Source organism: Phaenicophaeus curvirostris, chromosome 12 (assembly GCF_032191515.1).
Source record: "Phaenicophaeus curvirostris isolate KB17595 chromosome 12, BPBGC_Pcur_1.0, whole genome shotgun sequence".
In the NCBI taxonomy this organism is placed as follows: domain Eukaryota; kingdom Metazoa; phylum Chordata; class Aves; order Cuculiformes; family Cuculidae; genus Phaenicophaeus; species Phaenicophaeus curvirostris.
The window spans coordinates 14146590-14166825 of record NC_091403.1 but is presented as its reverse complement, the minus strand read 5'-3'; the positions used below and the strand labels follow the sequence as shown (position 1 = coordinate 14166825).

The 20236-nt window shown below is 47.9% G+C and overlaps 2 protein-coding genes across 2 annotated transcripts; both read right to left on the bottom strand.

The window, feature by feature from the left end:
• Positions 1–406: 406 nt before the first annotated feature.
• On the bottom strand, positions 407–14336 carry UBAP1L (ubiquitin associated protein 1 like). The gene is made up of 6 exons (XM_069866390.1): positions 13972–14336; positions 11096–11247; positions 8520–9266; positions 6873–7082; positions 2707–2808; positions 407–1718 (listed from the first exon to the last, which is right to left on the bottom strand). The coding sequence occupies exons 1-6, from the start codon at positions 13985–13987 to the stop codon at positions 1584–1586; spliced, it is 1362 nt and encodes a 453-aa protein (XP_069722491.1). The 5' UTR covers positions 13988–14336; the 3' UTR covers positions 407–1583.
• A 562-nt stretch (positions 14337–14898) lies between these two features.
• On the bottom strand, positions 14899–19850 carry PDCD7 (programmed cell death 7). Its single transcript, XM_069866391.1, has 5 exons — positions 19193–19850; positions 17807–17945; positions 17239–17475; positions 16535–16622; positions 14899–15836 (listed from the first exon to the last, which is right to left on the bottom strand). The coding sequence occupies exons 1-5, from the start codon at positions 19847–19849 to the stop codon at positions 15719–15721; spliced, it is 1239 nt and encodes a 412-aa protein (XP_069722492.1). The 5' UTR covers position 19850; the 3' UTR covers positions 14899–15718.
• Positions 19851–20236: the final 386 nt, after the last annotated feature.

Sequence of the window (20236 nt, the reverse complement as noted above, 5' to 3'; positions counted from 1 at the left end):
GTGCCACATTCTCCTCTTCAATGCCATTAAAGAAGAGAAGAGTCACTGAATCACTAGGTTGGAAAAGACCTTTGAGATCATCAAGCCCAACCGTACCTGCCCACTACTAAATCATATCCCTGAGCACCTCATCTACCCATCTTCTAAACACCTCCAGGGATGGTGACTCAACCGCCTCCCTGGGAAGTCCCTTCCAGTGCCTGAGGACCCTTTCAGTGAAGAATTTTTTCCTAGTATCCAATCTGAACCTCCCCTGGTGCAACTTAAGGCCATTCCCTCTTGTCCTAGAGATACAGATGGGTCAAATCCACCAAAACCTGGATGCCAACATTCCTCGCTGCATCCCAGCAAGGATGAAGGCAGCCAAGGAGGGCTGTGACCTCCTGCTGGTGTTTGGCACCTACCTAGATATACACGGAGAAGGGACACAGTGTTTTCCCATGGGCTGGGAAATAGTTTGGAATGATTCAATGGAAATATGGTACTAATGCAACCAACAAAGGATTTTCTCTGCTAGATTGTGCCAGTTGGCATTTTCACAGCAAAAGACACAAATACATTTCAGAAGGACCCCTCCAACCATCTTTACTCAAATAAATTACATCCGTATCTAATTCACAGGAAAACAATATACTTTTATGTGAAAACAGTGTCCACTGTTCCACTGCCAAGCCAAGAGACATGGCCCATCTGATCTGAATCTCCCATTCTCTGTCCTTCAGTGACATACAAGAATACCCCATGACATCCAGTTTTCCCTGATCCTGACATTTGTGCTTAACTTCATTTGGAATCGCTGCCTCTATAGTTTAGGGAAGCATCTCCTGAATTTTCCTCATTTGGGCAGAGCACAAGGGCAGCCGAGTTGTTTCCTTTCTGTTCTGATTTCATGAAATTGCCTGAGAACAAACCCTTGCATAAGCCATTTTTCATGGCACTGGATAAATTTCATGTATTTCTAGACCAAGGGCAGCCTATTTTCTTTCCTTACCCTCAATGAATTGTGTCTTTTTCTCATGTTTCTGGCTTAAAGGAGAAGCTAATGTGATTGGACTGGATTTCAATTATGATATCCAACCATGACTAAGCCAGCTGATACTATTCCCAAGCAAGGACCAACAACTGTTTCTGCAGGAGCCCTCAGTTTTTATGAAAACACTCTCTTCTGTTAATTTATGCAATCTTCTCAGAGTCCACATTTGATTGTATTTGAAAACCTATCGCCCTAGGCAGAGGGAGAAACTTGGGGTTTGGGTTTTGCAAAATACAAGCCAAAAGTGGTTTAGGTCTTATTGCATCTAATCTAAAGAGCTGAGATGATCAAGGATGGAGATGTGTGGGTGAAGAGATAAACACACCTGCTATAAAGCCTTTGCCTTAGTGCAGTGACAAATACACTTACGACAGAAGTCCATAAAACAAGAGGAGACACCAGGCTGGTGCTTTGAAGGTTTGTGCCTGGTGAGACGTGCTGCTCGGGGTGAGGATGGAGCAGTAGAAGAGTAAGGGCGGGCTGACCCACCCAAGCCCTTCAGTGGTCCAGTCTGGAGAGGGGAAGCTGTGAATGGAGTCCAGGATGCTGGTTACTGGGCTTTCATCACAAGCTCTTCCAGTGCCTTCTCCCTCTGATTCCCACAAAGCAAGAGAACTTCTTTGATTTCATTTTGCTGAAAACCCATATCGTTAAACTGGGCTAACAAATGCAAGAATTCAGCTGCCTGGAGGAGGAAGGAAGAGAAAGGAGTGATGGTATCATGAGGTTATAGGATGTATTTATTGCAGAGTTGCAGCAGAAACAGCATTGGGTGACAAGGCTGCAGCCAGACAACGTGGCTGGGTTGTATTACCGCTGAAGGGCACTCCTGGTGCCACTGCCAACAGCAGAGCGAGGGCACACATACCACTGCTAGCATTTAAAAGGGTGCCTTTATGCCATCTTTTAATATCAGAAATATTTACTAAAGTTAGCCTCTTGCTTCACTTACTCCATATAAAGTTTAATATGAATTCCATGCAAGTGATTGCCTGCATTATAAGGACACTAGGGAAAGGCAGTGAGTATAAACCAGATTTCATTTGCCCTGATTCCCCCCTTGCTCAGGCTGGGCCCCAGCACCACAACACCTCCCAGAGCCACGTCCTTAATAAATAACCCCCAGCTTGACACCAAGACCGGGCACCCTCTTGCTGCCACAGCCCTAATGAGATGGCAAACCTACATGCAGTTAGCATCATGTGAAACACCACCAGGCCAAATTTCAAGCAGCTTTTCTCCCACCCCAGCACTTCATTACACCCAGGAGAAGACTGCTGGTGGAGACCAGCACCCAGCGTGCCACCGTGGATCTCCCTGCAGGTTGAATGCAAACAGGGAGGAGGGATGGAGATAGGGAGCACGAGTGCTCCTGCACTCAAGGGTGGGGGATTCGCTGCACAGGAGCTGAGAGAGCATTTTGCTTGCATGGTGGGGTGAGAGGATGGATGGAGAAGAGTGACGGAGTGGGTGTCTTTCTCAAGGAGTGCTTACAGTGACAGTGCCCTGGGGGACTGCTCTGAGTGTGGGCTCACTGCTTGCAGGACAATGGGCCTGACAAGCCAGGAGGCTGCGCAAGGGGCAGCAGAGGAGGAGGGAAGCGAGCAGCCCACTGGAAAACCGAGTCTGAAGGACACACCACAACAGGCTGGACTGGGCCACCTGGCTCTGACCTTTTTCTCCGAATACTGGAACATTTCCATGGCCTCCTCGACTTGCCCTTCCTCATAGCCCTGCTTCAGCAGCCGGTCACAGGCACCCAGGTAGCTCAGGATCTGCAGAAAATGACAATCCAGGTTAACCCAGCCTCGCAGACATGGGGAGTGAGTGCATTCAGGAGACCACCTTATCAGCATCCAAAGATGTGCTTGTGGGGAGGCCCTGGGCCACCGCTGTCCTTCTGGCTGCTGTCTGATGCTCAGTCAGGGTGGTTTGTCCATCAGCAGGACTCCCACCCAGAGAAGACAATATCTCAGTGCCCTCCACTCTCCCAGGGTGAGAATGTGAACAAGAGAGGGAGGACAAGGAGCAAACCAAACATCTGAACCATCTGACACACGAAGCGCTGAACTCCAGGTTTGGGGTGAAGCAGAGCCTATCCCGGTGAGATGTCCAACCTCGGCTGACTCGGCCTTTGATGTGCTGGGGTTCAGGCGCCCACGGGTTTGTTCCAGGGACCAAGCACAAACCCACCCCAAGGGAGGCCCATGAGCTGTCATTACTGAAAGTGAACAGTTATTTTTGGATTTCCTCGTTGTTCTTGGAGTGCTGACAGCACTATTCCCAGTGGTATCTTTTAAATACCACAAGAATCATTCGCTATCCAAAAAATTATGGGACAGACAATAATAAATGAACTATACAATAACAGGGGGAATAAAAACATCCCACAGGTCTCCCTGAAGACATGTCATCTGCATCCAAGGAGGAGCTGATTCTTATCTCCCCAGATCCACCAGAACACAGGCCTCCACCCTGCCCAGCCAAGCAGAATTCAGTAAAAGAACATAAAATATACAAAAAAGCCAAAAAAGTCCTTCAGGTATTGAGTTGATGTAGTCTGGATGAAAAGCAGATTAAGAATTTTAAGAAATGTCAGCCTTAAGAAGTTTGTTAACTCAAAAATTAGATAGTCATTGGCATTCATAACCTGGTTTAATTTTCCTTGCTACCATACTAACTAAACATCCCAGATCATTGCTGTATTTTCTTGCCCAGCTGCAGCAGGGACAGCCACTCACCATGCTCACAGCCAGTCCTGGCAGCCTGGAGTGTTGTTCAAGCTCAGCATGAAACTGGTGTGGTTGTCAACTCAGTGTTTTGTATCAGTAAAAATAAATAATATATATATATCCTGAAGACTAAACAAAACCAGGTTTTAAAATGCTATGACCTCCTAACCCCTTGCATCTGATACCAGCCCCACCACTTGCTGGGGAGGAGGAGGTGCCACTGCTGCCTTGAAGCTTCTTCTCACCTTGTAGCTCTCAGGGAGGCTCCTTATCACACTTAGATGTGACATTCCTCCAGTGCAGGCACCCCTGGAGAGGGTGGCTTTACCCGCTACATGTCCAAACCAATAGCCTTGTCACAAACTGCTTGTGTAGGAAAAGCTTTGTGAGAAGACCGCCAGGCTCTCATAGAATAGTAACCTGCTGATTTATCTCTTCCCTCATTCGCTGCTGCTTGATGTTATGTGCAGCAATGTAGCTTTTCACAATAAAGATGAGCACATGCAGTGAAGTAAAGGAAATCCCTCCTCCACTGGGTTTTATTTTCTATGTCCCTCAACCACTTTGGCTGAAGCTCACCAGAAAAGCTCATCACCATAAGATCTGTGCTTCAAGTGCTCCAGCAATTGTCTCCTTAAGAAGAGCAAAGCATTACCGCCAGCATTTCACCAGCCCACCTGGACCAAGGACTATAAGCTGCCAGCATGGAAAAAATCACAAGCCAACACCACCAAAGACACAAATACTGATTCCATCGTGGAAGAACGGGGTAAGCACCTCCCCAGTCTTGCAGCACAGTTTAGACTAGGAATGCATGAACCTGGTGGGCAGTACCCCTCAGGGGCTGAGCCTCCAGGGACAGAGGCTCTCTGAGGAGACAGGAAGATCCCAGCCAGCACCATGGCAGACAGCCGTGCTCAACTCACTGCCACAGATGCTGCCACTGAGAACACAACACCTACAAATGTTGGAGAGGCTCGAGGAGCCACTAGCAGTGGGGACAGCTGATGGAAGGCTTGTAGGCAGTGCTAAAGATCTAGGTTGTCACTTGTGGTAAGACAGCAAGTTCTTTGGAGGAGGAAAAGGGCAGAGGCACATTATGGGAGCACAGCTGAGCACATGGTTTCAACTTTATCGACTTGACAAGAGTCCAACAATGCATAGGAAGAGGTTCCCCAACCATGCACAGCCAAGAGGTGACTGGTGCAGTGGGCTATGTCCCATGTGAGCATCCTGCTCTGAACCCTGTATTTATGGCTATCTGGGGAGATGGAAGCTGACCAGCTATAGCCGTCTGTCACTTCTCACCTCATATAGACACTGAGAGCTTCAGGGATCAATGATGCATTTGTGATTGATTGATGATCATTGATCAAAATGCAATGATGCATTTTTGGTTTAGCCCTTGGCCACGACATCCTAGATTATGAACCTCTGGCACATTGGGGCTAGTAACCCTACTTGAGCCTTTTACAGCAGCTCTTCCACCAAAACTGGAAGGTGTTGCCTCCTTAAGGCAGCAGAGTTGCCTTCTCCACCTGGGTGGGTTTGGGCAGTTTGACTTGACAGTGCAAAGAAATTGAGCAATTTTTGGCTACCAGCTGGTACTACAATCAGTCTTCACCATTGAAGCTGTCATCATCACACACTGAAACCCCGTGTGACTCCAGCAAGCAAGAAGAGTGCTGACAGCTCTTGTTTTTCACTTGAGTTGAAACATATTTTCCAGGAAGGTTTAGCCTAATTTGGCAATTTTGTACTCATAAGAGACACATAAAGGTCTACGCCTTATATTTTATCCTGGCTGTATTGGTCTTAAATGGGGAAGACAGGAACTTCTGGTGAAGAAGTCATAGGATGTAAGGCAGACCCTGTAATGTGGTGCATTAAGCACCTCTCCAAGAGGATGGGAGTCCCCGCATTTACACAGAAGGCAGCAGATTGTACCCATTTCCACCCTTAATAAGATGTGTTGCTTCTTCAAACTGAAGACAGCAGTTGCTACAAGATACCCTTGCATGCAAAGAACATGGGCTGGGCTCATGCCCATCTCCCTCTTCCTAGATGAAACCTTTATGAATTGAAGAAATAAAGCTTTCCTTCCCACCTCAGCTTGTAGCAATGCTCGCCTGAAACACCAGTGAGGGTCTGGGGAGCTGGTCCAGCTTGGGGTGACTCAGGAGGGAGCTAGAAGCTGCAGGATGACTCAGCCAGAGAGCAGCTTCATGCGCCAACCAGACAGGTAAGAGCTGGCCCATGCAGCACAGTAGGCTCCTGGGAGCATGGGAATGGGACCAGCACCCAGCAGTGACTCCTTGTTGCTGTGCCTACTCATATCTCCACCCAGGGTCTGTTCCTGCTCCCTGGCATGCGCAAACCCTGGTGGATGCCCCTCTTGTTGAGCTGCAGTCAAGGCCCTTCTCTCTGCATGAGCTACTTGGATACATTAGGCCTATTATATCCTCTACAGGGAGCACCAAGCTTGCCACACCAGAGATGCAGAGCCAGCAGTATCCCTCATGGCATGGATGCTCCGAGCCCACCTGGACCACAGGGGGTTTGTCTGGACAGGCAGAGACCTCAGGAAATGGTTATTATAGAGAGTTCCTCAGGAAAAGAGCTCTGAGGCCCAGCTGCAATGCTTGCAAGGATTCCCTGGTTGCTCCAGCGTGGGGAGCTTGTGAATTGGCAGGACACCAGACAAATCTCTGAGGTATTTGTACAGTCCCGCTCTAACATGATGAGCCATGGCAATAATCATACAAATCTAACAGTTGGGAAAAAATGATGTGCAAAAATTTTCCATATACGGGGGCACAATTTGTACTTCACAAAGACAGCATGCTCCACACAAAAGACTGAACAGATAATGTTACCCAGCCGTTATTACTTGCTGAAAAGCTGAGGGCGACTCCTGGCTGTTTTATTCCAGCAAAAGTGCAGACGTAATCTCATGGCAAACCCTGTCAACAGAGGCCTGATACCAAAGTGGGAAAACCCAAGGCCATCAGAAGTCCACCCCAAGCAAGAAAGCCATCCCTTTCTCCATGAAAATCAAGTTTTTCTTGACCAAAATCTTTTTGCGGCGCCATGCCAGCTCCACCAACCTGACTTAAGCTTTGCCTTCCAGTCTTCTGGAGGGTGAGGATGGCTTTGCGGGTAGGGTAGCCCAAGGCTATAACAGGCTCAATGAGGTCTCGCTCCTCTTGGCTCAGCGCCGAGAGTAGGTCAGCTGCTGAATCCGGCTGGGATCTGTGGGAACTGAGAGGTCGCGCAGGCGTGGAGGCAGCGGGGAGGCAGGCGTAGGGGCTGAGGGACTGTAAGGAAAGAACAGCAGATAGTTTTCTTGCTCTAGCTTATGAAATGATGTTAAACAACCCAGGCTGAAGCAATGTTTTTGAACACTGGCAGTTACCTTGCTCTCTGCAGAAAACAAAAATTCCCATACATGGAACAAACCCTCCTGGGCATCAAAGGAGACTGGACTTAATTAAATCCAGGCTGATTTATAGATACAGATAAGAGAAAATAGAGCTCAGGAGGATTCATGGAGCAAAATGAGACAAAGCAGCTTCCTCCTTCCCTGGGAACCCTGGTATCTTCCCAGCATTAAATGCCACGCTCGTCCTTGACCATCCAAGCAAGAGCCACGCTGCCCACAGACAGGCAACGCAGCAGCCCAGGTGGGAGGATGTTCCCCTGATGCCCTGTTTGTACCCATGCTGTTTATCAGGTGTATTTAGGTTGCTGTTACAAAGCCACCTCCACAATTGACCTTGCACATAGAAATGCTCACCTGAGTATGAGGCTTTAGTATTTGACACAATCCATTTATAACAGCAGCCGAGCAGAGTGAGCAATGGGTTAGTAATCAGTTGCAACAGCTATTTAGTGTATAAATACACATGGGCATTTAATTTTTCCTGCATATCAAGAACCTGGCCTTTCACATGTCCGATGCTTTTAATTGTGCATTTTCAGTAACTCATCTCCTAAATCTCTCAAGTAGCTCAATGAGGTGTGATTTCTTAAAAACTGTCAGATTTAAGGTGGTGGAAAGAAATATTTATTCCATCATTCACATCACTGTCACTACCACTAAATTATTTTTATTTCTAGTAGGACAATGAAATCTGAAGTTTCCTACTTTAAAGAAAAGACAGAAAGCCACTGCCACAGAGATATTACAAGAGGAATCAGGTGAAGTGGCCTTTTCCAGCCATAAAACAGGGTGAAGGAGGGCAGTGAGCATGATGACAGGGAATGAGGGAGACACAGAGCAGAGGGGACAAAGAAAGAGCCTGGTTTTGTCTCCATTCAAGCCCCAGTTTTTCTCTGGGGCTGGCAGGAGGAGCAGCTGTGACTGCTGTTAAGGAGCATTTCCCCATAAACCCCGTTTATGTCTGCTGGAGGAGGGAAATAGAGAAGAAAGAGGGGGTAAAAAACCCTTATTTCAATTGGGTGTTTTAAGTGTTTTACTTGAAAACCAAATAAGATGCCTTGCTTGTCAGGAAAAACAGAGATATTTTTGTTAGGACAGAGCAAGTAAACATCCTTCCTGAAAGCTTGCCTTTAATTCCTGAAAAAAACCCAAACCTTCCTTCACTCTTTGAAAACTTGCCAGCCACTTCTCATGTTCACAAAGCCCCATTTCAGTTCCATTTTGCTGGCCAGACCCCAGCAAATGGGACCAATTCAATGCCCTTCATGCCCCTCTTGTCTCAGCAAAGGGCTACCAGAAGGAAGCTCCTCACCGGCACCATGGGCTTATGCCGTTTGATTGGAGGGATCGGTGCGGCCGTGGCCGGAGGAACTGGCACCAAGTTTCCCAGCTGGGCTGTGGCTGGACCATACTTGACACCACGGCTGATGCAGGGACGCTGAGGGAGCGGCCGTGGCACCGGGACCCCTCTCTTCTCTGTGGTGGCTCTGTTCAGAGGATGCACCAAAGCAGCCAGCTTCCTCCTGGCTGCTTCCAGCTCATTCTTCATGTTGTTAAATATCACCATGGATCTTCTCTGCTTGCTTGGGTCTGGATTAGCCAGGTTATGGTTGACATTCTCTGGTGAGGGCTCCAGCAAGCCAGGCGATGTCTTTGGTCGGGCCTGGTAAAAGCTGGGATTTGGAGGCACAGATCTCCCAGAATTTCTCCTCCTGGAAACCTTTTCATCCTTGTCATTCTCTTCCCAGGAGGTCGAGGAGTACTCATCGTCCTCTGAGAACTCGTCCTCCTCCGAGTGCCAGGTCTCACTCTCTGTGTCAGACAAGGCACCTCTGCCCTTGGTGTGCCCGTAGCTGCTGTCGGCAGCGCTCAAGCTGATGCAGCGCCGCATTGCCCCGTCACGTGTTCTCCCTCCGTAGCTCTCAGTTGGGTCCACCAGCAGCAGCCAGCACGGCGGAGCCGTGGGAACGACTTCAGAGGTGACCTGATGCCTTGAGGTTTGCTTCTGAGAGGCCACCTCAACCCAGTAAAGCACTTTTCTTTCCAGAGAGAAGTCGTGCTGTGGAAGAGCAAGAAACTGCTGGTGATGGCATCTGAAATCAGGCCACACAGCCCCAAACAAACCACTTGCTTCACACAGACACATTAAAGTTGAATCCTTCCCATACTGGCTCCTATTTCCCTGAGTTTCGGGCTGGCTGCAGGCACCAGGGGCAAAGGATTGGGCAGTATCAGCCTCATTGCTAAAGGGAATCACCAATTTTACACTTGAAATAAGTCTGTGTACAAACATTGTTCCCATTTTGAGTTGTATCTACAATTCTTTTGATTGATATCTCACACTTGGAGATGCTTTTGTGTTAGTTTGGCTGCTGTGGAAGGGGACAGCACCCATTCACATGGCACTTGGCAGGGTCACATTGGGCACGGAGGCCTGGGAGCCACCGAGGGGGCAGATGCCACCTTGGGCAAATGCAGGATTGGCCACAGGAGTCTCCAGTGGCACTGGAGGCTCAGCTGGTCCCTGAACAGAGTCATCATTTCCACATAGTCTGGCTTAAAATATAAGCATGTTTGAGACTGAAATCTGAGGGATTTCCTGGAACAAACAAGACTTGCCTGTACAGAGTTCTCCAAACAAGGTCTCCGCCAGACAAGCAGACAAGTACATTCACAGCCCAGGAATGCTGTTTTTACTGCTCCCTGCCACTTGTCAGCACAGACACAAACCTGCCTCCCCGAGGAAAGCAACACCACATGCCTCTCGAAGGATCAGCCCAGACCACCAGCACAATCACTTGGCCTCGGTAGGGAGCACTGATGTGTCCCTGACCAGGAAGAAACCCGAGGCTGTGGGTTTCGTGGGGGAGGATGGCATTGTGGACCAACTCAGCTGGTCCATGGGGATGTACACCATCACCTGCCTTTATGCAGGAGGCAAAAAACCGCATGCATTAGCATTTGCTTTGAAGAAATCATTCGAAATGAACAATGTGGTGACTCTTCATGTTAAACACATCCTGCTGATTTTGGATGTGTCGGTTTGGAAGATGAATGAGCAAGGCTGAGCTCGTGAAAAAACAGATGTGGGGTTTAGTGCTGGTTCAGCCATCACCAGGAGTGAGTAGAGGCTGTTAGGGATCACCCAGACCACCTTTCCCCATGAAGTGCACTGACCCCATCTATGGGCGAGACTACTTAAGTCTGAACACACAAAGTAGTTCTGAAATCTTCTTCAACCGGAGCTGTGCTAGCAGTGATGTGCTACCTGTGAGCCTGGAGAGCCAGCTCCATACCTTCCTTCAATGCGGTTATATGGGGAAAGGCTTCCTACCCCCATACAAAGCACAGACAGCTCCTTCAAGTTGCTGTACCAGGCTTTAAAATCAGTGAGAGAGCTGTTAGAGCAACAGATGTGGATTCAGAACCAGTTTAGGACTGAGCAACATGGAAGATCACAGAATGTTATATAGAGCTATATAGTATATATATATTTAAAATATATATGTCTTGCCAGCACAGCTAGTGTTGCTTGCTTACATCTCTATTAGATATATTAATAAAGATTTAATAAATATTATTAATAAAGGAGATGGTGATGATTCCAGACTAGAAAAACCCCAGAGCAGAGCCTGAAGTTCATCCTCCTATCCCAGAAAGAGCTAACCATCCTGCATGGATGGGATTAAGGAAACTCCACCCGACTCCTACCCACCACAAATCATCCTCACCTCCTCACACTCCTGCAAACCAGCCAATTAAGAGGAGCTCAATTAGGAGGAGAGGTTTCCCTTCCTCTCTTTCACAAGAAAAGGCAAATACCACTGACATCCCTTTGAGCATCCCCCAGAAGTGAATCCGTGTGTGGACACAGGCAGAGTGACTCACCATGGTGCTCATGAGGATGTCCGTGCAGTCGGGCAGCTCAATGGCTGGAGCAGTAATTAAAATGTTTTCTTCCCCTGAGTCTCCGTGGAGGCTCATGGTTGTCCGGAAGGGAATGTCATCCAGGTAGCTCATCACTGCCACCTGATTTCTTGCTGTTGGAAGAAGGGACAAAACAAAACTGTAAAAGGCAGGACCAGCACCTTTTCAGCTAGGTGGAAGGAGAGAAATATGAGCTATTTCAAGCGAGGCTGGTAAAAGGAATGCAGAGATGCTGCTAGTGGAGTAAGAATCACTGTGCGCAATGCTCAGATGTGTGAACTCTTAATGACTGATACTGGGAAGATTTTTCTGAACTAACCTTTGCTATTCCAAGCATGAGCCAGCAGGACCTGACCAAGCTAACAGCTGCATTTGCCAGAGATTCTGAGTATTCTTCTCCTGCATTTCCACCTCCATGCATGCCCCGCTGTTTACCATCCCTCCTCCTGCCCCTCCCTCCACTACGCACTGCAGAGCTCCTTCCCCAGGCCAGGATCAGACCAAGCACTTTTTCCAGTTACGGAGGCAGAAACCACAGCCAAGGAAGACACCTTGGAGGTGCCCTCTCTCTGTGTGACCTGAGGGCACCCATGGTCACAGAGCTCAGGCATGAGGCCGCGTGCTGCTAAGCTGTCCCACAGAGCAGCCTGGGGGAGCTGGGGTGAGGGCAGCCCCTCCAGCGCCGCGGCATCTTAGTGAGAGCCAGACAAGGAGGATCCTGAATCGGGCAAGCTGTGGTGTTACAGGGAGGTCAAGCAACCCACTTTAATGCCAGATGAGCTTTTAAGAACCATTGAGTCATTGTAAGTACAGGGATTTTTTTTCTACATGAGGAATAGCAGGGCAGAGAAAAAATCCTGATGAACTGAGAATGGTGGCAAATATTGCTGCAATAGCACAGCCAGCAACTCTGTATAAATGTCTCAGTTTAGCAGAGCCACTACTTGCTGCACATAGCCTCTGATCCTCAGCTTCCCAGCATCAATAGTGCGCAAAATAATTTCCTCTATGTACTGTCAGCTGGCAAGAGCTGAGGTCAGGCTTCCACCCAGCCCTGGAACCTGTTCATCCCAGAGCAGCAGTGCTCCACAGCCGTTCTCAGGACACGAAGCGTAAATACTTGGTGTGACATCCATAAGGGCTTTTAGCTATTTTTTTTCCCTTTAAAAGGAAATGGCTTCTATTTCATTGAGGATAAACATTTCACAAAAGGAATATAAGTAGACAAGTGTATACAAGGAAGAAAATGTTGCCTGTTTAATGTAAGAATATAAATCTAAAATGGGAAATGGCATTCAAGGTTGTTTCTTTTGTTAGAAAAATGCTAACAAACTTCTTCCAGCCCACAAAGAGCGACACACACAATTGCTCAGTGCAGCTCAGTTGCTCTTATCAGAATTACAGAAGAGTTGTGGCTTGCCTGCTTATGCCAGGAATCTTTAATACCCGGGGCTGTAGCACAGGTAGAGCTCCTAACCAGCTTTGCAGCTCCTACACGTGCTGCTGCTAACACGCGACACAGGCAACATGCTGGGAGCCTGCTCGGAGCCAGACCATCTGCTCCCCAGCCTAAGAGGGCTCAGCCTAAGTTGCAAATCACGTCAGCACTGACGAGGCATGACAACATCAGCCAGCAAAGCTGCCTTCCCTTGGCTTTCGGCAGCTCCTCTGCGTGACCACGCAGCCCTTACCTGCAAGTGGGATGGATCCTCAGAATCACAGAATCATTTAGTTTGGAAAAGACCTTTAAGATCATCAAGTCCAACCATTAACCCAAGTTCACTACTAAACCACTACTAAACTACTTGTCTTTTAGATCCCTCCAGGGATTGTGACCCCACCACTTCCCTGGGCAGCCTCTGGCAGTGCTTGGCAACCCTTTCAGTGAAGAATTTTTCCCAATATCCAGTCTAAACCTCCCCTGGCACAACTTGAGGACATTTCCCCATGTCCCATCACTTGTTTCTTGGCTGTAAATCAGCTCATCCCAAAAGCTGCACTGTAGAAAGGTGCAAAGGAAAAGAGCACTTTATTATCCATCACCTGTAAGGGCATTTCTTGGTTTCAAACTGAACTTTAAGGGATGGAGATGGGCAGTGAGTGTGTCCGAAGCCAGGACAAAGAAAATACAGAGAGATTATAGTACTGCCTCTCGCTGTATTTCACTGCTTCAATATTGTGTGCTGAGAAAGGCTCCTACAAGTGTGAATTCCCCAAAACATTATTTAGAAAAAAAAGAAGTACCTTTGGGTGAGAAGTGATGACAATGAGAATGAGACAAAAATAAAAGAGGGTCAGTAGTAAACACCCACTTGCACCAGAAAGCAACTCCTGCAAGCATTCTGGCATCATTTGCTTCACACCAGCCCTGCTGGCTTTCGCATCAGAGACACAGACAGGCAAACAAACCAACCCCTATAAGGGATAGGATGTGCCTTTAAGGCATGAGAAATCCAAACAGCACTGGGACCAGGGGAGGAATAGGGTGTAAATGAGTCTCAAAAACTCATAGCCAACTCTTCTTCTAGGATATATTTTAAAACTTAAAAATAGTAGGAAATACTGTACTTAGAATTGAATCTTAAATCTGAACACACAAGAGTTTTTTTAAGAAGTAATACCCTCTCTCTGTGTATGAGTTAAGATTTTAAACATTCCTCTTCCATCTGTGGTTTCAACATCTTTCTCATTTAAAGATCTTAATGCAGATGTCATTAGACAAGAGCAAATACATATTACAAACCACAGAAAGCTAGAGATCAAAACATGTCTAAAGGCACATCATCTGCTGGCATTTCTAAGTCCTATTTTTATTAAGAATATACAGTCATCCTTACTGTCAGACGAAATCATGGAGCTTTTCTAGCAGGGCAGGGAGAACAAGGTTGTGTCTACGATGCTTGCTTATCCGCTGCTCAGTTCTTCAAGCTCCTGCAGTGTCAGACAAGCATCTGACACTAACAGTTTTAAGATTATCGTAGCTGAAACTGCTAGTCTGTCCCATCAGATGCGCTGATGGGATAAGGAGCCTAACTATGTAAGCAGAGCATCCTCCGGTCACTAAGCTCCCTGCGCTGAAAGCAGTGTTTTAGCAGTGCTTTAATGCTATTTGAACTTCTGCTTTTTCATCAGGGGAGACTCCCCAGCCTTAGGTCTTGGAGCAATGAGATGCTAGAAGAGAAAGCAGGGCTGGGAGGATGCACAGACACACAAATTGGAACCTCCATATCCAAAAGACCTCACAGACATCCGCATTTTGGGGTACTATAGGAAGACAATTTACACGTGAACAAGATCTGCAAACCTCTGCGCCCAGAATAATTCTATCAAATTCTAGCTATTTTGTGTGCTCTTACTAACAGTAATCAATGCAAAGCTTCAGCCAAGAAACTACTAACGTTACATGCTGAATTCAGGCAATTACATGTTGCCTCCTCCATGAATTACACAATGTTGTGATGCAAAGACGTAAGGAACTGGAGAGATTAAATCCATTCCCGCACATTAAGGCAAAGCAAGAATAACAACTGCAGCCCTGGAAAGATGTCACAACATTCTGTGTAGACCAGCAAATCCCCAAATCCACATGGCCCACGACTGTGCCAAGCAAACTGCCCAGAACAGGGAGAGCTTTGAAATCAGGTGCCTCTGTCACCCTGTACGAGGGATAAGTTCCTTCACACAAACCTTTTGCCAGCAATTCTCTCCACCTTGGAGTTGTATGTGATACCAAGTAACAGAACAAATCTTACCCTTGGAGTAGAAATGCTTCAAACAAAAACCTTCATTTATTCTGTACAAAAAAATTTACAAAATAGAGCTGCATTTTTCAATCAATTATATACACGATCTGTCCCTACACAAAAATAGATATACAGGCAAAACCAAATTATAGCAGGTTAGACTTCAGATTTTAGTGCTTTTTCCAGCAGGCTTTCTCATCAAACTTCTATGTACTCACACGGCTGTCCGACCTATTTCACCACAACTGGGAATTTTTTATCACGTTGTAGTACCAGTTTTAGTCCACAAAAGGAAAGTGTCAACAGGCTGCTTTAACCTTGAAAAATCCTGTCTTGTTTGCACCTCAGAATTTGTTTAAACTCATAATGGGTTGGTTTCTACACATAAAAATACAAGAACTATTTTGACTGTGATGCTTGACGTGATTCATTTAAGAAGAAAAACATGGTTAATAATGTTCTCTTTTCTTTCACCTTCCTTATTTCTGGAGATTTCACCATCACCTGGATTTTGTCTTATAATGATAAAAGCCACAACAAATTCGATGTTAATACTGGCACAAAAGCCCTTGTCTACAATGTTTCTTCATTAAGATTGAGATTTGTTAATACAAACTCACAGGGGGACTGTGATTCCGCACCATGAGAAGCAGCAGCTTTGGGCTTGTTCAGGTACTTCCCTACAGAGTCAGGTGGCAAAACCATTTTTTACACCTTTACTCAAGACATTCCAGTGCCTGGCTACAAAACAGAGGATGAGACTTCCTCTTTGAATCCTCTCATGTTTACACTGGAGACTATAACAAAACATTCCTCCAATGTTAATGTAATTACTACTAAATTATCTGACAGCTGTGGCCCAAGTATCATTTGTGGGGAGACTTGGAAGAACCCATCCTGGAGGAATGCAGCTTCCTTCGGGGTGATCAGCTGGCACCAAGTACCGATCCCATTCATGCCTTTAAGAGAGAAAGCACTGTTTGAGAGGAAAGCTGGTATGAGTTTGGTAATAAGATCTACAATATACCCACACAAGCATTTCTTTGTATCAATCAATACAGAAAACCACTATAACTGTACTCTGAAACTTTTTTTCTAAACACAAACATGAAAATCACAGAATCATAGAATGGTTTCGATTGCAAGGGACCTTAAAGACCATCCAGTTCCACCTCCCACCAGATGAGGCTGCTCAAGGTCCCATCCAACCTGGCCTTGAACACCTCCAAGGAGGGGGCATCCACAACTTCCCTGGGCATCCCATGCCAGTGCCTCATCACACTCAGCATGAAGAATTTCTTCCTAATGCCTAATCTAAATCTTCTTCCTTCCAATTTAAAGCCATTCCCCTTCGTCCTATCACTACGTGCCTTTGTAAAAAGTCCCACAGCAGCTTTCTCATAGGCCCTCTTCAGGTACTGGAATTACAAGCACTCTTATATTAAATGGAATGGTCATGCATGGAAGTGATTTCTGCCTCACAGGCATCTGTTGGATAAAACTATCAAGCAAGAAGCTTGAACTTCAACTGAAACAAACAGAATTCATTGCATAACCATATTTGGAAGTTAACAAACTAAGAGACTGTAATTTTATAAACTCAACAAACAGCATTTATCATCTTTGACAAGAAAATAAAGATTTGGTTTGGTTTTACCTGATCTGAATTAGAGCTGCTACAGAACGCTCAGCTTGTAAATAATAATCTCTGAAGGGCTGCAATAGATGGGCTAGAGGAAATTCATCTGTTAAAATACAAACACAGAGATTATTCAATAAACCAAAGAGATCTCCAGTTCAGGTGAGTATTAGAAGCCCCAAATCCGACAACTCATTTGCGACTCCCCAGCTAAAACTCGAAATCACTTCCGTACAGAATATTCTAAGGATGTTATTTACACATTTTGTACATCTCATCCTTTCCAGAGCTGTCAGAGACAATTTAAGACTAGCAAAACTTTTCCTGCCTCCATCCCCTAAACAAGGGGAACACACGGACACAGAATCTTTGCAGATTACCCAAGTCGCACTTACCAAATCACCAGACTAAAGCATCTTTTGGGTGCTGTAAGCCTTCAGTCTATTCTGTTTATTTACACTTCAGCTTAATCTCCAATCTCTTCTTGTAAAACATTGTGAAATTAGCTTGAGATATACTGCAGTCTACGCTGAAGAGCTAAACAGTTGTTCTTACATCACACATAAACAACACCCTATGTTTATCCCATCTTTTCCTCAAAGCGTAAATTTCTCCAGTGGATAATCTCTCAACTATTTTTGTGCCTGCATTTTAAACCCAGTGGCTACAAGATGGGGGTGTGGTGGGGAAAAATACAGTAAAGTTTGGCATGCAGAATTTACCTGGATCCCCAAAAAGCTTGGAATCAATTTCAAGTTTCTGCTGTAGGAGTTTTTCCCTTTCCTTCTTCTGTTTCTTTTCCATTTCTCTCTTCCGTTCTTCCTCCTGTTCTCCCTCCAGCATAACTCTTAATGCTCTCTCCTCCGCTTCATACAGCTCTGTGCGATTTTTGAGCAATGATTTGAGACTTTCCACCTGATTTTCAAATGCTTCGTCTGCCGAGGGGGGTGGACAAACGCCTAAATCGAAAGAAAATTAATTTAAGATTTTCCACATTCAGAAGGGGCTCTGCTATCAGGCGCAAGAGCAGAGCTGCCGATATCTCACAGGAACATGAGCTTAACCCTGCTAACAACTATTCTTACTGGGAAAATTCTTCTATCAAGAAAAATCTTGGAAATGTGGGAACACAACCGCTGTATTCAGCATATGGTAGCTTTTCTTGCAAAACTAAAATCACTAATAAACAGCTATTTCAAGCTGCACCTTGCTAGTCAGCATAGGGCACACACATCATCTTATTTCCCGTATGAGTAATATAAAGAGTTTGGTAAAAATCTTGTAATTAACCTTTCCTGCCAGCAGCCTCTTTTCTCAGTTTCCGGAGCTTTTCTAATGCATGCAGGATGTCCATCATCCTTTTTGTGTCTGCCTGTTTCTTCCTTACTTCAGATAAGACACTGTCCGCAGCAGCCTTAAGCTCTTGTTCCTACCAAAGAAAAATACAGACCAGACACATGAAATATCCCCTGTAGACAAGAATTAAATGGTAATATCAAAAAGATTAGAGAAACATTTGAAAGTAAAATAACTTCCTAGTAACACAGCCATAGCATGTAAGTCAACTGCAACTTTATCACAGAATGGCAATGTGGTAATGCTTTGGCCTGCCCTGGAAACCCTTGGGCAGAAGGGAACATCCTTTGACTCTTCCATAGGCTCTTTCTGATAAAATCCTGCAGGACGAAACCCCCTCTGCCATTGGCAGAGACACCTCCCACTGGACCACGCTGCTCAAAGCCCCATCCAAACTGGCCTTGAACACCTCCAGGGTTGGGGCAGCCACTTCTCTGAGCGAACTGGGCAAGGGCCTCTCCATTCTGACAGAAAAACATTTTTTCCTAAGATCTCATCTCAATTTCCCCCCTTTTAGCATAAAACCATTCCCTCTTGTCTTATCCTTGCCCTCCCTGACACAGAGCCTCTCCCCAGATTTCCTGCAGCCCCTTTCAGTACTGGAAGTCTGCTCCAAGATCTCCCCAAGGCCGAAGTGCAGGGGCCAAGGCCAGGCAGCACCTGCTGCAAGCCTATCACCTGCAGCTCTCCCCTGCTCCACTACTCTGCCCTGCGCCCCAGAGGGGAGAGCAGGAGACCCAGGGAGGCTGCACCGCAGGGCAGGCAGGGCCAGGCCGCTTGGGACCAAGTGACAGATGATAGAACAAGAGGGAATGGCCTCAAGTTGTGCTGGGGAGATTCAGATTGGACATCAGGAAAAATTTCTTCACTGAAAGGGTTCTCAGGCACTGGCAGAGGCTGCCCAGGGAGGTGGCAGAGTCATTGCCCCCAGAGATGTTTAAAAGCCGGGTAGACAAGGTGCTCGGGGATCTGGTTTAGTAGTGGACAAGCACAGTTGGCCTTGACCTCACAGGCCTTTTTCCAACCAAGCGATGCTATGATTCTATAAGAACAGTTCAGCTCAATGCCTGTATTGTAGAAAAGCACTGCCACAATAAAGAAACACGGCTGCACATAGGGGAGAGTTAATGGAAAAGCGTCCCAGCCGGCAACGGTCTTTCCCGTACACCGGGGAGCGAGTAGGGCTCAAGAAAACAGGTAAATGAAAGATGGGCAGACGAGGCGCTAGGGGATCTGATTTAGTAGAGGACAGGTAGGGTTGGGCTCGATGATCTCAAAAGTCTCTCCCAACCTTGCGATTCTACGGTTCTAGGCACGCACCCGGTTCTTCTCCTCCACCTCCTGGATGCGCTTGGCCCGCCAGCGGTCGATCTCGGCCTCCCTCTCCGCGGCGCGGGCCGCCTCCTCCTCCCGGGCCGCCTCCCGCTCTCGCTTCCTCCGCTGCAGCCGCAGCCTCCTCTTCCTCGCCCTCTCGGCTCGCCGGCGCAGCGCCTCGCGGTACCCGGGCTCCCGCAGGGGCCGCACGATCTCCCGCAGCTCCCGCCGCGCCTCCTCGGCCTCGTCCCGGGCGCGGGCCCAGCCGGGCTCGTCCCGCAGCTCCTCCCGCCGCCGCAGGGCCCGGCACAGCGCGGCCAGGCGCGACACCGGGCCCAGCGCCGAAACCGCCAGAGCCCGGGCGCCGCCGGGACCGCCCGGAGCCGGCGGGGGGAGCGGGGGCGGCCGCCGGCGGGCGAGGAACTGCGAGAGCCACAGCTCGTCCCGGCGCCGCTGCGCCTCCTCCTCCGCCTCCGGGAAGCAGGGGAACCGCGGCCCCGCGCCGCGATCGGGCGGCGGTGGCGGCGGGAGGAGGAAAGGAGGAGGAGGCGGCACCGCGAAGGGCGCCGGGCGGGCGGCGGGGCAGGGGAAGGGGCGGCCGGGCGGCGGGAACGACCGGAACGGCGGCGGGAACCGCGCGGGGAAAGGCGGCGGCTGTGCCATCGCTGCCCCCTCGGCGGCGCGGAGCGGGGGGGGGGGGGAGCCACAGCGCCCCCCGGCGGCGCGGAGGGGAGGGGGCCACAGCGGCCCCCGGCGGCGCCTCGCTTTTTATCCCCTCATGGAATTATTTGAGGTGAAAAGAGCCTCAAAGCCCAGCCAGTCTCACCCCATGCCCTGGGCAGGGACACCTCCCACGGGATGAGGCTGCTCAAAGCCCCATCGAACCTGGCCTTGAACAGCTCCAGGGAGGGGGTACATCCACACTTTCTCTTGGCAACCTGTGCCAGTACCGCCCCACACTCAGCATGAAGAATTGCTTTGATCTATCACTCTGCATTTGTAAGCCCCTTTCAGTACTGAAGGCTGCTCTATGGTCTCCCAGGAGAGCCT

What these genes read in the sequence shown, in the direction of transcription:
- UBAP1L (XM_069866390.1), bottom strand. An exon ending in GAAGGCAAAGCTTAAGTCAG is followed by an intron (nt 2,809 to 6,872) that starts GTTGGTGGAGCT and finishes CATTTTCTGCAG; the next exon opens with ATCCTGAGCTACCTGGGTGC. An exon ending in TCCAGTATTCGGAGAAAAAG is followed by an intron (nt 1,719 to 2,706) that starts GTCAGAGCCAGG and finishes TTCCTCCTCCAG; the next exon opens with GCAGCTGAATTCTTGCATTT.
- PDCD7 (XM_069866391.1), bottom strand. Translation starts at nt 19,849, where the DNA reads ATGGCACAGCCGCCGCCTTTCCCCGCGCGGTTCCCGCCGCCGTTCCGG. An exon ending in AGAGGCTGCTGGCAGGAAAG is followed by an intron (nt 17,476 to 17,806) that starts GTTAATTACAAG and finishes CTTTCGATTTAG; the next exon opens with GCGTTTGTCCACCCCCCTCG. An exon ending in GCAGCTCTAATTCAGATCAG is followed by an intron (nt 15,837 to 16,534) that starts GTAAAACCAAAC and finishes TCTCTCTTAAAG; the next exon opens with GCATGAATGGGATCGGTACT.